Raw genomic sequence first — 18,820 nt, 5'->3', positions numbered from 1 at the left:
CTGGCTAAACTGATTTCAGTAAATATTTTACACTGTTGACATCTGGCCCAAATAAGTTTATTTCCTCAAGGGATTCCATAAAACATCCTGTCTTTCTCCATTTTACAAACATGCAGGTTTTCTAGGAAAGTTTTTGAAAGACAATATTTAAAACTCAGCAGACAGAAAAATCATCATGGCCACCATAAGTTTGGCCTTTTGATAAATATCAATCTTTCATCAAAGTTGCTTGGAAGTCCATTGTGTTCAAAAATCTGTTTTGTCATAGGAAAGGAAATTACAAGCAATGAGGAATAAATTGACACTGCAGGGAAGGGGAAATGAAGAAATTTTAAAGCCATTGTTTCTAAAAGATGTTTAATTTTTTTTAACATTAAGGAACATAAATACCAGGAATTAATTCTGAATAAGAAAGGAACTGTCCATTGATAGTGTTTCTTTAAAGGATAATACAAACCAATATTTGTTTGTGACACATTTAGAAACAGTGTTTCAGAGTGTTATAAAGACAACAACTTTTGGCTGGAGTAGAAATTATGATGTCAAAAGATTATTGACATTAGAAAAAACATTTTTACCAGATTCCAAGGAATTTTACAAGTAGTAGCATGGAGCTAAGAGTTGATGTTGTCAAATCAGAGCAATCACTGATTCCTAGTAAACAAGTTGGCAAAGGATTTTCAAAAGCATTCAACAAATTGTTCTCAATTTGTGGAGATCAGAGAGTGGAAAGGAAAATTGCAATTGACTTTTAATATGTTTTATTGGCAACAATGCCATTTCTAAGTGGTTGTCAGTTCAGTAGAAATAAAAATACATGTTGGCTTCTACAGGCTTTGAACAAAAAGAATTTTGAATGGTACAATTCATGGGAATTTATAGGAAAGCTGGATGGCTAGATATGCTTGTTTATTTTTTCTCCCAGAAAATAATTTTGGGATATTTTAAATTAATTGGCAATGATTGTTTTAGAAGTGTTTTGTAAAAAATAATATTGACAATGGTTTAGAAATTCAGTGATAAAATCACCTTTTAAAAAATTTGTCATAATTAAAAGTGAAAAATGGAAATGGCCAGAAAAAAACTCAATTACATTTCATGTTTATTTTAAACAATATGGCAGAGAATTACTCAAAGTGGTTCCAGTCCTTTACAGTCCTACTTCATATTTCCGAGTTTGCATTTTAGTCTCAATTTCATCCAGTTGATAATTTTCAAAAGTATATCAGCATGAAAGTTACAAGGAAGATAATCAAGTGGAATACAAAATGGTAATTATTTACTTACTTTTAGTAAGCTTGGCTTTGAGAAACATCTCATTTGCTTTCTATAGAGTCCAAATGTAATATTCCATTAATGCAAAAGGAATTGCATTTGGAGAGTAAGGGTCACTGAGCAGTGCCCATGACAACTAAGAAGCCATTCTTCACTTTTGAAAAATGCTGTAAAGAGTAAGTGTTTTAATCCTCAACTTTAATCCCCTTACTTCCTGTTTTCAAAATGAAATATAAATCAGACCCTGGAGAACAGCAATTTTTCTTAAAAGGGATATTTGCACCAGCAAAATTTAATCACACTATTTTTTGAAAAACATTTGGAACTACAATTGACCAATTCTTTTGAATGTGGCCAATGAAAAATTAGCTTTAGAAAGTCATTAGAAGATTCACTTTTATTCTATTTCACCATTTCTTCCAATTGTTGTAACAGATATTGTTGAATTGTATTTCATGCTCACCTAGTACAAGACTTCATAGGGATAGATGACTACCACTGGCTTCTAAAAATTTATGTCTCTCCACAAATTTAAACTATAAATATACTACTGTAATTTTTAATAAGACTATTGATGCATTATGGAGGTGTATTTAGAGAATCACCCTGACCTTGGGTCCTGTTCATGAAACACATAGAATCAACATCTCTGCATTAAAATGGACTCTTGGTGCTGGGATACAGGACTAGTTCCAGTATCTATTTAACACCACAGCCATATTTGTTGCATATTAGTTATTTGTGGCACTGGAATGGAAAATTGAATTTTATCAAATTGAGAGGGTTCAGAGGAGAAAGACAAGTATGATCCGGGGCCTGGGGACCAAGCCTTATGAGGAAAGGCTCAGGGACTTGGTAATGTTCAGCCTCAGAAGAGGAGATTGAGAGGGAACATGATTGTTCTCTTTAAGTATTTGAAAGGTTGTCACTTAGAGGAGGGCAGGGAAAGGTTCCTGTTGGCAGCAGACGATAGGACCCACAGTAATGGGTTAAATTATGTATAGAATGGTACTGGAAACAGTTTTCACAGAGTATTTCAGTGGTGGAATCGAGAGCCAGTTTGGTGTAGTGGTTAGGAGTACGGACTTCTAATCTGGCATGCCAGGTTCGATTCTGCGCTCCCCCACATGCAACCAGCTGGGTGACCTTGGGCTCGCCACGGCACTGATAAAACTGTTCTGACCAGGCAATGATATCAGTGCTCTCTCAGCCTCACCCACCCTACAGGGTGTCTGTTGTGGGGAGAGGAATGGGAAGGCGAATGTAAGCCGCTTTGAGCCTCCTTCGGGTAGGGAAAAGCAGCATATAAGAACCAACTCTTCTTCTTCTTCTAAGGAGGTGGTACGCTCCTCTTCAATGGCAATTTTTGAGTAGTAACTGGAGAGATAATTATCATGGATGCTTTAGGCTGATCCTGCATTGAGACCTTAAAAGGTTGTGTGACTATATAACATCAGTTAATTACAAAATTATATGGCTTTTATTGTTCACAACTTAAAAACCATAAAAATAATATATACACAGCCCATAGGTTAGTGCAAGAACAGTGTAATATGAACTATATAAATCAACTATAGACCTGATTCGATGAAATCTTGTGCATGCATCCCAAGGAATATACCAATTATCCTAGCTAAATGTTATGCATGCATTCAGCTACAGGAAGAAAATGTATGTCAGATGTAAGACAAAGGTTAGTCCATAGCAAAATCTGAACATGATTCTGAAGAATATGAAGGACTGAACACTATGTTATTTTGTTTGGCCTTAGTAAAAGGTGCTGCAATAAAAGCTTTATTACACAGTGTTCATAGGGATTGCCAGTTTTGCCATATATGCGAGTTCTGACCTAGATAACTCAGGTTAGCCCAATCTCATCAAATCTTGGAGTAAGGTTGGCCCTTGTTAATTTTTGGAAGGAAGATGACCAAGGGAGCTCAGTGTTGCTATACAGAGGAAAGCAATGGCAAAACAATTCTTGATGTCTCTTGTCTTGAAAACCCTACAAGGGACCCGATAAGTCAGTTACAACTTACATATACAGTAAATCTTTTCTGATGCAAACAAGAGAAGACAATTAAATATTATTAAAGTATTTCTCAGTTATTGTGCTTGTCTTTAAATGAGATATAAATCTCATCCAATATTGTAGACTGCTTATGACCCAATTCTAGCTGCCATTTCGCACAACCGCCAATGTAGCTAAATGTAAGTGCTATTATAAAGCGCTACAATTAATAGCGGCAGGTCTTGATAGCCGTTTCTAGTGGAAAAAAGGCTCTCCCATTAGAGCTGTTTCCATTACCCACAAGTTTCCAGTCTCACCAGAATCGCAACAAAGGAGGCAATATTTTTCCACGCTTCTTCCCACCTGTGGCCGTCAATCAAATAGAACAGCCAATGAACTGTTGTGTTTGTGCTCCCAGAAAGCACTTTTCCCTTTAAAAACTGTTTTTTAAAAAACCGAAAACACGAGTAGCGACAAATATTTATTCATTTGATTGATGTTTCAGAAAGACCTTTTTTGCTGGCGTAGGAGATAGTGCTTAATCATTTACATGCTCTTCAAGTTTAACCCCCCCCCATGGGTGCAATTTCCGGCCGAAATTACAGGCAGTGTCAAACAGGGGGCTGTATTATGCTTGGAAAGTTTAAAGACAATTGCAGAAGGGAGCTTTGTTTTACTCTTAAGCACTTCTGAATTGCTTGTGGAGAGACTTCAGCCGAAGAAGCCTCGCTTATTTGTTGCTTTCGCCGGTTTAAAGGGGGGAAAAATGGCAATTGCGTCTCCTGAAGCTCGGGGGCAAGAGCTAGGGAGGGACATTCATTCTACCGCTATATTGAGAATGCACATGTCTTTTTTGGATGTGTTGCAGGTTGTTCTCTTGAGTGAAGCGGTTTTTTAAGGGGGAATCCACTTGTTATGATTCCCTGAAAAGCACTACATCGAAGCGCTTTTTGCGGGAATGTTGCAGGATTGTTGTGGATTGTGTACGACGTCATACATAATGTTAAAAAATAGCGTTACACAACAGTTAGACTTCAGCAACATTAGCGCTGTGTGGAATGGCTCTAGATTTATACATCAATTGGCTCTGATATTCTGTTTTGACTTTCTGAGTTATTTTCAAAACTGCATTTTTTATATGGGACATGTCTTCTGGTGCATCTCATCAAACAGAAATGTAGATGGACATGACGTTCGTATTCCTGCTTAAAAAGTATGCCAGAAGATGAGGAGGTCGCAGTCTGCAGCTGTGTCAGCCCCTGAGGTGCCAGTTTATATGTCAAACAGCTAGTTTGAATGGCTAATACCTTGGTGACAGAATTCACCTATTCTGCCCTTACATCCACTGATGTTGTATTTAAGGTCTTACACTCAGGAAATGTTGGTCCAATAGCCTCCCCAGTGATGCCAAGTCTGTCTTCTTGGTAGCTATCACTTTAACCAGGAGACAGAGTGAGATGCAAGCTCTCTGTTTGGATCCTCCTTTCCTCAAGTTTAACCATGGAAAGGTTGTACTTTGTCCCAATCTGCCCTTTCTTGTAAAGAACCTTTTTGTAACCTCTAAGAGACCCAAGAATGGTTCTCCTCTCAAACAATTTAATTGTATTTTTAATTTATGAATATTACGACCAGCATTGCCTGTCCTCTTCAGATCATGGTTGGCCCATGCAAGTGCAGTTCTCTGTTGTGCCTGTTGGCAACCTTAGTAATTAAGGAACATTTAGGGCCATTCCGCACCAGGATCTATGTGGCAAATTGGTTGCGGAATGAAAAAATGCCATTTTAAATAGTGGAATTCGCCGTTATGCATACCTGGCTTTGTAGTGGAATCCAGTTGTGTTTCTATCGTTTCCCACAGGTTTCCGGTCTCGGCAAAAATCGCTAGCCAGGAAGCGATATTGCCGAGCTCATCCCGCCCCTGGCCGTCAAGCAGCCAATGGGCGGCCATTATCATTATCCCCAAAAGCCCCTTTCCCTTTAAGGAAGTAAAAAAAAACACACGTTGCAACGAATCTGCATTGATTCGTTGCAACAGAGAGACCCATCTAGGTAGCAGGTGGTGTTTGAGCTGCCGTTTCATCGTTGCCACGCTCCCCCCGAGTGACCCCCCCCCCCCGGCACGGGCGCGATTTTCAGCCGAAAATACAGTAAAAAATAAAGGGAAAATAAACCAGCAAACGGGGCTGTGTGTTGTTTCGTGCTTGGTAACTTAAAACAGCTCTGCAGCCAGGGAAGCCTCACTGGGTAAATGAAGGCTCGCTGGTGCATTGATCTCCGCTTGCTCGGAGAAAAAAAATGGCGATCGCTTCGCCGGAAGATCAGAGGAGAGAGCTAGGGGGCGGGACTTTGCAGAAACAGCACAGAACTTTTTCGCTAGTGTTGCTGATTGGTTGCAAGAGTGTAGCGCTTTCCGGAGGGTGAATCCACTTTTGGGGATTTCCCTGAAAGCGCTACAACGAAGCGCTTTTTGCAGATCGGTTTCAGGAGTGTTGCAGATTGTCAATGACGTTGTGCATAATGGCAAAACTGTAGCGATTTCAATTTGTAACCATTGTGCTATTTTGGATGAGTGCGGAATGGCCCTTAGTGTTTTCCTTTGCCATCTACATCTAGCATGAGTATTATAGCTCAGTGTGACTTGACCTTGGGAGATAACCATAATTCCAAATATCCTTTGGTTGTCATGTAAAGTTCATATATTATTATATAACTTTATAAAGATCAATAGTGGGAAAATTCCAGTCATCTGTTGGTTTCTTAAATGCTACAATAATAGGAAATATGAGTTCAGGCATTGACTCAGGGATTATTTCATCTAATATGTGTGGGTAAACCTATCTTCATGATATCAAACTACAGGTCAAATGTATTCAGAACCATAGTTTACTGGCATCTGATTTCCACTGAACAATAAGACTACCAAAGACTCTATGAAGGACACCTGAATCTGATAAGCAACAATGATAAAAGAAATGCAAAAGAAAAGGTCTTTTGATTGTTATCTCTTGTCTTGGGAAGTGTGTCAGGCATCAAACTAACTTAATACCTGTTCTTGACTTCACATACAATGCTGCTTAAAATGGAGGAATTTAAAGTCTTTATCCCCTTCTAATTACTTCCATTTGATTTACTAAATCTTGGGTGATTTATCTAATCATTTCTGAAATGAGAAAATGAGGGGAGTTGAATTTCCATCTCTTGTTCTGGAAGCATATAAACATTAGCAGAACTGTCAAGAAACGATTATAAACTGTTATAGTCTGTGCATTGTGTCTAATGTACTTAGACAAGCCAATCTTTGCTCCTGCAAACAATTCAGATTTTCATATGCACTGGTAGTCATTATCAGCTGAGTGACTGAAGAGTCTCACATTAAATATATTATTTGGAATATATATTAAAAATAAAGATTTTGGAGAAACCAAGAAGTTTGTACGTAATGTAATTTGTTTACTTTACATCTTTGAATTCATTCCAAGGATCTTAGCTGTGTACATTTGAAGCCAGTTGGTCAAAATGAATTTATCCTTCACTTGGGTAGCTTATTACAGTGCACATTCATACCTTTCTTCTAAAGAATAAGTGCAATCTGGCATGATTATAACCACAGCAGGTCAGCAAGTATATGTAAGATAAAAGTCAGTTATAACTAGGAGCACAGAATATGTATAGGAGCATGTCACTCTGTCAGTAACATGTGTTACTGCTTTAAAATCTAGTTTAGGACTTGGGGAGAGCAAAGTTTGAGTCCAATGGTACCTTAAAGTTCAACAAGGTTTTATTCAAGGTGTGAGCTTTCATGTGCATGCACACTACTTCAGATAATGAAATGGAAATCATCAGACTGCATATATAAGGAAAGAGTAAATTAACAGTAAATTAGTAAGCAGCATCATGAAAATATTCCACAAATATGCAATATAATGAAGTGTTGGCCCTCTTAGTTTGAAATGCTCTCATAAACCAGCTAGTGCAAGACGGAGCTCTTCCGCCAGGTTTATGGTTGAGGCCGGGGCTGATAATAGATCTATGCCTCCCCCGGGGACTCGGGTTCTGGACCCGAAGCAAAACATCATCAGGACCTCCTCTCCACCCGCTAGTAGTGGGAGGGAGGGGGGGGGGAGTTGAGCTGCCATTCTTGCCATGCCGGCAATATTGGCAATGTTATTATTGTTTTATGGGGTTTTAATGGGGAATTGCGATATTGTTACCCGCCACGAGCCGCATAAATCTAATAATAATAATAATAATAATAATAGTGGTTGTGCAGGAGAACCAAGGAACCCCTCCAGGAGTTGTGTTAGCTAAGGAGAATGGTGCCTCAGGAGAGTGGGGCAGAAACCTAGGCTAGCCACCAAGTGACTTGACCTCTTTGATGGCCCAAAGCAGAGCAGTGCTCAAATGTCAGTGGGGCATTCTGTGAAAACTCATATTTCTGAGCTACAGGATCTAATGCCATGTTACATTCAAATGTTTAATGAAAGGCAGAAAACACAACCCTTTCCTAGCCACGACTTCCCCCTCCTTTTACAAGCTACTTCTCCCACTTGCACTATCCCAGCCGTGCATCAACTTTACCAAAAGAGAGAGAAAGAGAGAACAAGCAGTCATGTAATAAACAGGCATGTGTATAATAAACTTTATACTACATGTAATGTTAAAGTAGCACCCTCAGTATGATTCCTAATTCTCCATAAAAATAAAACAGAAATGCAGTGGCACCTTAAAGACTAACAAAATGTTTGCCAATATAACTTCTATTAATCAGAATTCACTTCTTCAGATGCTTGAAGGGTTCACCCATTAGGCAGGAGTATTTGTACTAAAAGCTGCAGACAACAGAAAGGTGCCGGGGGTAAATCATTGTTTCTATTTATCATTTGGGGTGACATGCACTCTTAATATTATGTTAATGCCCATTACCAGAGTAATCATTCTTCACGTCTCTCCTGAGGGTCCCTGGCCAATTATGGGACAATTATTGTTGGACTCTTATGTTTTTATAATGAACAGTTTCCTTGTTTTTAGGACACTGGAAAACAAGTAATTATAGAGTAAATTAACAGAGCATATAACAGAAGGAGTGTGGCCTTCAGCAATGTGTAACAAGTTAGAGGCTTGGGCAGTAATCTTTAGTATGAAAACAGAAGTATATTTAATCTGCAAAATATTATGCTTATTTTATGTATATTTCAGCCAGCATTTCAGAGGAATAGTCTTCTGTAAAGTGTGAACTTCCAAACCACACTTTTCTTTATTTCACTTCTTATTGTCCCCTCATCACTTGCTCTGAACCCAATTACACATACTTGCAATGCCTATAAAGAAACAAGATTATCTCCACATTGTGAATAAAAAAGCATGGAAGAATTGCTACCAAGCTAAGTTGAAAAGGATTTTAAAAGCAAATATAAATAAAGAGTAACTTTAGCCTTGAATCTTTCTTAGATAGGTTACTCTTTTTTATGAACAATGTTCCATGACAATTAGCACCCATTGCAATGCTTGCGCTGTGGGTAATATAGCCAGCTGTGTTTGACCTCAGGAATATGTGCTCATGATGGCAGTCAGAGTTGTTGAGTAGTGGAGAACAGAGTTCATGGTTACAGCATGAGAAACATTTCTTTAGATTTTTGCAACAAATTAAGCATTCAGTAAACTCTAAACTCGTCTACAAAAGTTAATTTAGGAGTAATTAATAGTATTGTTTTGCACTATTTTATTTCTGAAAACAAAGTTCATCATGCAAGCCTATGCAATCTAATGGGCAGAGACTGCAGCAACTCTGCATAGGATTGCTCTGCTAGCCTGTTTATGCACTGGAGGCTTCATTCCGGGCTGCAGGCTGGAGTTTTGGCATGGCAGGTTGCCCCACCTCTTCCTGTACCCTCATGGGGGAGCATTTGACTCAGTGCACCTCATCTGCCCCCGATCTGTGCTCTTGCATGGGATCTGGGGCAGTGAAATTCCCAGTGCATAAACGGTCCTATTGACTTTTATGGGGTCATTATAGCTCAGTTTGTCCTTTACAAGGTAGTCAAAGTACAATGTCTGTGAAGTGCTCTGAATTTCTAAGATTCTTTATAAATGTTACTATTACGAAGATTGTGTTGAGAATACTTATTTTGTACTCTCTTAAATACTAGACTGTCTTTCATGCAATTATCTGATCTCAGCCATCAATCTCATGCTTGTCCTTTCCTCACAATTATGATTTTACCTTTTTGTGTGTGTGCACTTGTGTTTCAGTTGCGCTCAAGTACAGAACTTGACCAAGACATCCTCAATGACTGTCTCACTATTCATCCTCTCCAGCCATCCCCGTCTCCACATGACACTTCAGATAGCACCATCAGACGATCACCAGGAACCGTGCATGACATTTATACAGGTATAGGAGGAAGATATGCTTTGACCTAGCACTTCAATCTATAAATCATTAATAACCAATAAAAGCACCAGAAACTTGAATTATTCTGGAAAATTCTAAAAGGATAGAGGCATAAACTTGCCTAAGTGAAGCACTTTGATTTTCCATTGATTTCATAGGAGAAAGGTAATTCAGTTTCCTCAGAGAAAGCAGACTTCACATTGCATCATTTTGACTGGATTTTGCCCCTGTCTCTTTCCGGTCCATGACAGTATGGCAAAAGTCTTTATTTTGTAATGAAAGGTCTTGTGGATATTTAGTGTTGGAGTAATATATAATGTCCCTGGATAATATGCTAAATCAAAACAGTCTAGAAGACAATATGATTAATTTGTTATTAGGCTATACATATTTGACATTGTTTACTGCTACGCATTTTTCATTCCAGAATAATGTGTTTTATTCATTTCATCACTCTTTGCCAGTGATATCATTTTTAATGGAGTAATAAACTAGAATTTAATCCAGACAGGATGAAGTTGTTGTTATTATTAGAAGAACTGGGTTTTTTTTACTTGCTTTTTACTACCAGAAGGAGTCTCAAATCAGCTTATAATTGCCTACCTTCTTCTCCAGGGTCTTTATTAGGATGGAAGGTCAGGATATCTTTATGTTTAGAAACTAGATGGTAACAAGTACAAACCACTACATATCACAAAGCAATTCTATCTAGAGTTTCCTCAGCCTAAGTACATTGAAATCAATGATCAAACTGGGATACCTCTGCAATGGATTTCACAACAGGTTGCCTCAAATGCATTTGAGTATTCAGTGCTACAGTTATCAATCAATGAACATGTTTATTTGCTTTCTATCTTAGCACACAAAAGGCAAGCAGCAGTGCCATATTTAACCAGAGTACAATTCAAGAATAAATACTCAGTTCAGTTATAATTTTCAGCAACTACTTATATTGGTTGCACATAAACTACCATGTGTGAATCTACCAAATAAAAAATAAGGAAGGAAACAAAGAAGGAGTAAGCCTTAGAAATCTAATTTAATTCACCAAGGAGGGAAATAGAAAATACATTGAATAGTTTTTCAATACTATTGTTTGGCTAGCCTTGCAAGTAAGTTACTTGTCCCTGAAAGTGACTTTTGTTGCACACATCTCAAAAACTATGCTGGCTAGAACTGCTGCATAATTTTCTAAGTTTTTGTTTTGTAACAAAAAGCCACAATCTAGTATGCAATATTTATGAAACCAGGGAATCTTTAGGCTGTTTTTGCTACAGCTTTTACTGGTTCATGTTTTCATATATTATCATTCGGTTAGTAACTTTCAAAATGAGGGGGGGCATACAGATATTCTGAAAAGCCATATAGGGATAGACCAGACATTTTCAGTGATGCAATGGGACCTATACAAACCACCTTTTGCTTCCCATTTGCCTTGAAAGCTCCTTGCTGGGATTGCCAGAAGTTACTTGCAACTTGAATGCAAGACTATTTATTTATTAGATTTATATATTCCCCTTCCAGCAAGCTAGCTCAGGGCAGTGTACATTGTATTAAAAGCACCAGAATAAAACATCATAGAATCATTAACAGTTAATTAAAATGTCTAAAGTTTTAACATTTAAAATTAAATTTAAAATTAAATCAAAGCGACAATTTAAATTAGCATTCAACAGCAGCATCAGCATCAGGATGGGATGTTGTCAGATGTCTTGGAGCTGGACTGTGGTCAGGGAACATCTTTGGTGGGGGGGCAGTAGATGTTAGCATTTTACTGTCCCCAGCCATAAGCCTGGTAGAACAGCTCCATCTTGTAGACCCTGTGAAACTGTGCTAACTCCATCAAGGCCTGGATCTGATCTGGGAGCTCATTCTACCAGGTAGGGGCCAGAACAAAGAACATCCTGGCTCTAGTTGAGGCCAGACATATTTCATGAGGGCCAGGAACCACCAGCTGGTTGGAACTTGTGGAGCTGAGTGCTCTTGAATTTTTTGATTAAAAATCAACTTGCTGTTTAGTATTCAGGTAGCTCTTAAAACTTCTCAAAGTACAAGAAATTCTCTTTACAGAAAAGAAAAACTGTAATTCCATGTATGGAGCCAGCCATATCATTACTCTTCAGAGTTTGGCCACTCCTTTCTTTCTGTGGATTCCTCATCTTCTAGCTCTAGGTTAACTTCAACTAAACTGTTAAAAGGGAAGGCGCCCTGATCACCTTTGGAACTGATCACAAGGGTAGTTGTGATAATGAACAGTTCAGTATCAAATGATAGATTAACTGATACACATACAAATTTGTTTGCTTTCTCTCTACAGACATTAGAAATTAGACTAGATAGCTAATACCAAATGAGGGATGCACAAGGTATCCTGGGCACTTTCATCATAATGAGGATGCTGATACATGAAGACATTATTATTTAATTACAGAGGGCTCATTGTATATCTCCCATGTTGTTCTAGTGAGATACCATTTATGATTTATGTGATGTGTCTGGGCTATGGTCCCCACAACAATTTCCAAAGCTAACAGCGAAGAGAAAAAAGCTCCAACGTATAACATTCTTCTGTGCTGCCAGCATGCGTTGCAGTAATAGCAGACCTGCTGTGATACAATATACAACATGTCAGAGATGCCTGAGGAAAGGGTGAAGTTCACTAGGTCAGTTTTTCAGTGTTCCCAGGAGGTCACAGCTGTTTTGTTGGCTGGCTGATATCATTTAACTTTGCTTTCAGATATTTCTAGTGATTGGCAGCTGGAACAATTGATTAAGTGAGGCAGAGGAACATATTGGAAACTCTTATTGCTTTTGTGATTAAGAGCCAGAGAAGCCCCCAAAGCAATAAAGTATGGGGTCTGGATTAAAATCTAAGAGTCTTGCTAAAACTGAAGGTGATTACATTAGATCCCTGCCATTCATTCATAAGGCTAACTTTTGTAAGTAATTCCTATCTGAACTCTTATACCATCATTTAAAAAATAAATTGAGAAGAATCACGCATTATTGATATCATTTGATATAAATATGCTCTAAATTTTATTCCCCAGTAGTTCATAAACATATTTATTTAGTTTAATTGACTTTAATGCTGCTTCAGATATACAGGACAGTCTGATTTCTAATAAAGGGAGTATAGGTATTTTTGATTGTTGGCTATATCTTATGGCTATTTCCTTTTTCTAATGCTGGAAATAGTAATTCTTGAAATATATCTTGTAAGTAACATGAATTGCCATCTGTGCTGCAATCCAATGAACATTTACTGGGAAGTAAGTCCCTCTAAACATAGATCAGTTGTGCATGGCAGTGACTGCACTGGGTCACTGCCGGGGCATTGCAGTGGAGCGATATGCTCCACCATTTACGGGGGATGCATGGGAACACATCCGCAGTGGAATGGTTCCACTGGAGGGCTGGTAGCAGGGGATTTTTCATTTACAGCAAGGTGGGATTGCATGAAGCCACAGTTGACCCCGCAAGAGCATGAAGCCACAGTTGACCCCGCAATGCCATGCAATGCTACAGAGTTGAATGGGGCACATTTGGTCCTTCCCCGGACACTGTAGCATAGGCCTGCCCCATGTGCATAGGCCTGCCCCACGTGCGCAGGTCTGCCCTGGCATAGCCTCTGACGGCAGTCCCTTTTTTGCCACAGCTGACATGAGAGGCTCTACAGCGGGTTGGGGCCAGGAGGGTGGCAACATCATGCATAAGCAGGGATTAGCCCTGCTACCCTGCTGGCACCAGCCTGACCATTCCTATATAATCGATAAATATGAGACTTATTTAAGCAGACCTGCATAGGAATGTGGTATAGTTTAAATCTTTTACAGGGCAATCCTGAACAGTGTTACATATTTGTAAATTTAAGTCCATTGAAAGGTGGAACATTGCACTGTTGGTCATTCAAATATTTTCCCCTCACCAGAAGCCATGTATAAATAATTAAACAAAGAAATCCTCTTTCACAAAACTTCAAGAACAGCTACTAACTTACTTGACCATTTGAACAATATTTTTAAAATAAGAGTAAAAATTATCTCAATGTGTTAACTTTTTAAAAAAGTCTATCTAGTTTTCATCTTTTTAATCTATGAATTGATTAGTTAATTGACTAGATGTAAATATATGTGCTTATTATCACAAACCACAGTATTGGCACCATCATAGGATAGAGAAGGAAGTGTTAAAAACTTACAGACCATTAAGTAAAAGTTCAGCACACATATAAGCCTGTTTTAACACTTTGCAGCCTATTCTCTATTTAATTATTTATCACATGTATGTACTGCCCTCCCCAAAGGCTCTTATAAGAATACCCTACAACTAAAATAAACTCAAAGATTAATGAATAAAAAATTGTCTGGAACAACTATAATCACTCCTGAGTACTTAATGAAAGCTCACTTTCTGCTCGCTTGATTTACCTGCTTATTCAACTCATTCATTCTAGAAGTTCTCAAAATCCACCCTTTTATTTCACACTCACTCACTTGCTGCATACTAGCAGCAAACTTTGTTCTAAAATGTACCTTTTCCAGACTGAGGCCTATGGCAGTCCCATTTTTTACGACACCTTTGACGCAGGTCTGCTACATTTCTGTACTTGACTGATTTTGTAATCTGGTAGCAGAGGTCTTTTTAACTGGAAAAGATTGACAGGGGGCTGATTTAAGAATAATAGACCCATGGAAATAAATTACAACATTACTAGTAATTTGTGAGAGGAAAGGTGGCAATTCCTCATTTGAAAAAAAGTCTCTTTAAATTACAGAGCACTTGCTCTGCTAAAAGGAAAAAAATAGATTTTTAAAAAAAACTTTAATTTGGGAACAGTTTAAAAATGTAGACTCTCATCTCTTAATTGTGTGCAAGGTATCATTGTCCATCACCTCTACATCATTTCTTTTTTATGTTTTTGGAATGCTTAAATATGAAAACTCATCTATACAAAATCTGTGTGTAGCTGTGTTTCTGATGGACAGTATGTCTTTTAGTAACCATCTTTGTGATGAGGAACTAACAATTATAGCATAATTTGTCCTAAATATTTACCACAATTACTGCCATTTTTAAATATGTATAATTTGAGTTTCAGCTTACAAAAATTCTCTTCTTTTAAATATCACAGCATAAACATCTTGGGTAAAATAACAAGAACAGTGGACATTTATTTTTTTTAGGTTGCTTATTTCCTTTTTAAAGAGATTATTGCACAACATTTTCCTGCATTCTGCAGAGGATTGGGCTAGATGACCCTGGCGATCCCTTCCAACACCATGATTCTATGATTCTAGTCCTCATGTTTATTGAAGAAGCAGGAAATGAACTACTTAACCAAGTGCATGCATTGTATATTCATAAGAGGTTGATTCAGTGCTTCGTGAATTAAAGGAAAGGAGGATTCTTGTTGCTTCTTAGCACTAAGAACTGTAATTTATTAAAACCTTATTTTCTTACAATGCAGTTAATTCAGTAAAGTACACAAATGAGTACAAATATCCCAAAGCCATAAGAGTTAGGTTTTAAAAAAATGATTCAGAAATATATTGCTTTGCAGGTGAATATATAGCTTAATAAGAACACATACAACTGATTGGCAAAATTTTTGGCCACAGCCTTTAATCAACAATTGAGCATGGCTAGCATGGGAGAGGGTCTGCCCACTGGTGGTCATCCGACCGCCAGTTAGCTCGCTCGCATCCTGCCCCTCAACGGGTCCTCCTGGCTATACAGCCCATATAAACCCGGACATAAAGGCAGGATGGGAAAATGGGAGGAGGCCTGTGGAGTAACCCTACTGGGCGTCCGCCTCTGTTGGGTCATCCGGCCCCCCGGAAATGTGGGCCTTCAATCAGGTCCACATGCACACGGTCCCTTATGGGGACCCCCAACACTAGGGGAGGCCAGCGCGCAAGCTTGGCCGCCCCGCAATTGACCCTCCCCTTGCTCAAATTCCGCAGACTGTGACAATTAATACATTAACATAAATAACTTCAAACTCCAAAAAACAGGGAGGGAGGGTGGGTTACGCGCTGCCGGGGCCGTCTGAGCGGGAAGAGGCTGAGCCGAGACAAACAGCTCCTTAAAAGGCGCCCGCTCAGCCCCGCTCCTCTGCTACTGCGCCTGTGCGCAGTCCCGCCCCAATGCATGCTGGGGCTTGTAGTTTCCGCCCCCGGCCTGTTCTTCTGGCCGCTCTTCTTCCCCGCGGCAGCAATGGCCCCTGCGCTGATTCTCCGGGGCTTCTTGCTTTGCAGGTGAATATATAGCTTAATAAGAACACATACAACTGATTGGCAAAATTTTTGGCCACAGCCTTTAATCAACAATTGAGCATGGCTAGCATGGGAGAGGGTCTGCCCACTGGTGGTCATCCGACCGCCAGTTAGCTCGCTCGCATCCTGCCCCTCAACGGGTCCTCCTGGCTATACAGCCCATATAAACCCGGACATAAAGGCAGGATGGGAAAATGGGAGGAGGCCTGTGGAGTAACCCTACTGGGCGTCCGCCTCTGTTGGGTCATCCGGCCCCCCGGAAATGTGGGCCTTCAATCAGGTCCACATGCACACGGTCCCTTATGGGGACCCCCAACACTAGGGGAGGCCAGCGCGCAAGCTTGGCCGCCCCGCAATTGACCCTCCCCTTGCTCAAATTCCGCCACTAAGCCAGAAAGGCACAATGCCTTAAGGGCTTCCGCCATAGCTCATCTCTGTAGCCAATCCAAAACACCATGACGAATTCCATGGAGCCAAATGTCCATGCCCCACTCGGACAGGTGCACCCCATCACACTTGTAAAGAGCAGCCTGCCGATGTGATATGTCATGGTGTTGCACAACAAAGCCAATCGAACTCTTAATGAATTGAACAATTGCTTTGTCCACACGCCGTCTTGCAAGATCAACCTTGTCTGGGTGGACAGCTGCTCGCCAAGTGCGACGTTCCAACAAGGACGACCAACAAATTGTCATCCATGGACAATGCGACCGGACGTCTTCCAGATCCCGAAGGATCATCTGTTTCAGGATACGGCCAGATGTTTCAGGTAAGTCGTTTTCTCCGAGCTGTATCACAAGCAGGTCCGGCATCCCTTCACGCCGCATGGCCTTCCACAGCGTGTCCATGAAAGAACTCCATCGCATTCCTCCTCGGCCTTTCCACACGAATCGAGCCCAACTTCCAAGACCCAAGCAGTCATCCCAGCCTGATGTAGAGGCGTACTGCGCGGCCCAATATACGATGCTGTGCCCGATTATCCATATAACTGGCTTAGGAGGATGCAAATCTGTAAGATAAAATTCAGAGAAGGAGATCCCTCCTAACATACCGCTTATACGCAGCCGACTTCCACCGCCCCAGAGCTTTGATGTCGGCACTGGGAGCCCCCACCATCTCAGCTTGAGTAGCAGCCCCAATACGGAATGAGTGCACTCCGTATTGTTCCGCCGGGAGCCCTAATCTACCGAGGGCCAGACGCAAGATGGCAGTCAACTGGTAGCGGGAGAGACACGTGCCATCAACATGTAAAAACAATGGTCCTTGCACAGGAGGGCGAACCGCTAGGTATCTCTTCACTGATACGACAGGGCATGGCCCCTCAGTCGTAGCAGGCAAATATATCGCAGCCCCTTTTCCTAATTGGTCTGTTTTCGAACGCCGCAGCCGAATATAAAGGCCTTGATCCGTGACCGTAACATCTTGTAAAGTCAAAGCTCTGTCCCCCGGCTCTGCTTTGGAAGCAGGTACCACTTCACTGCACCGGAATGCTCCGAAAAATGTTACAGTGAAAGCCGCTGAAAAGAGCAATGACTCAAACACGCTCTCACAAATAGATGGGAGTTCTTTTAATAAGTCTCTTAATACTTGCAGAGAAATTGGTCTTCTGCAATCCACCCTAGGGGGCGCCGAACGTTTCCAACCTGCAATGGCCCTGCGGGCAGTAAATGATGAAGCTGGGTCCCACCAGTTCTGAGCTTTACAGAAAAATGACAATGCTGCCAATTGAACCTGTAAAGACTTTGGAGCCGCTCCCAGCGACTGTAAGTGCACCAAATAACGAAGTACGTATTCCTCCAGCGGAGGGAGGGGGTGGAAGCAACCCCAAGACACAGAGAATTGTATGTATCCCTGCACCGCCCTCGAATATGCTTGTCGAGTAGCAGGTGCCAATGATGCAGTCACCGCTTGCCGGAGGGTTCGCTGCCAAGTGTCCACAGTTCCTCCGGAAACGGGTCCGGCGCCAGGTTCGCTGCTGGAGCCAGAGCACGAAACCGATGTTCCTGGAACCGAGACAAAGCATCTGCTACCTCGTTGCTCACCCCCGGGACATGCTTAGCCGCAAAGGTTATGTTATGCTTAAGGCAGGTACACACCAATGCTCGCACTAGGCGCATGACTCTATCCGAGCGGCTGGACTGTCTGTTAATGATGCGGACAACCGCTTGGTTATCACACCAAAAAAGGACTCTACAATCCTTAAACAGATCACTCCATAACACGACCGCTACCACTATGGGGAACATTTCTAAAAATGTTAGGTCCCTTGCAATATCAGTATCAACCCAATTTGTTGGCCATCGCCTGGCACACCACCTGTTGTTGTAATAAACCCCAAATCCAAGACTACCCGCAGCATCCGAATGCACTTGCAGGGCGTTCTCAGGGGAAATGGGCGTCTGCCATATTGACACACCATTGAACTCATCCAAGAATTCAACCCAGACCTTCAAATCGTCCTTTATAGCTTGGGTCAAACGAATGTGATGATGGGGTAAACTAATTCCAGACATGGACCTAGCCATACGTGCACAAAAGGCCCTGCCAGGTGAAATCGCTTTGCAAGCAAAATTGAGATGACCCAATAAGGTCTGCATCTCTTTTAGTGTGCATTTTTTCTTGCAAAGCGCCTCACCCAACAACTGCCTCAGTCTGCATAGCTTGTCTGGTGGGAGACGAGATAAGCCCGCCTCTGAATCCAACAGAATACCCAGATACGTTAACCTAACAATTGGCCCCTCCGTTTTTTCATCTGCCAAAGGAACACCCAGTTCCTTTGCTAGGTCCTTGAAAATCCGTAAGCGTTCCGCACATGCCGGGGAGTCAGCAGGTCCCACTAGCAAAAAATCATCAAGGTAGTGCGTGATG

General features: G+C 40.7%; 1 protein-coding gene across 7 annotated transcripts in view; it reads left to right on the top strand.

Moving 5' to 3' along the window:
• GLIS3 (GLIS family zinc finger 3) overlaps positions 1–18,820 on the top strand; it is a 230,017-nt gene that overhangs the window by 160,314 nt on the left and 50,883 nt on the right. For 6 of the 7 annotated variants that reach the window (XM_077344928.1, XM_077344922.1, XM_077344923.1 and 3 more), the window contains one exon: positions 9,533–9,674. In XM_077344928.1, the coding sequence (XP_077201043.1) occupies positions 9,533–9,674 (142 nt within the window). The remainder of the gene's footprint in view (positions 1–9,532; positions 9,675–18,820) is intronic. The other variant, XM_077344926.1, reaches the window with a different exon arrangement.

This window comes from Paroedura picta, chromosome 7, assembly GCF_049243985.1.
Source record: "Paroedura picta isolate Pp20150507F chromosome 7, Ppicta_v3.0, whole genome shotgun sequence".
Lineage (NCBI taxonomy): Eukaryota > Metazoa > Chordata > Lepidosauria > Squamata > Gekkonidae > Paroedura > Paroedura picta.
This window is presented reverse-complemented; position numbering and strand designations above follow the sequence as displayed.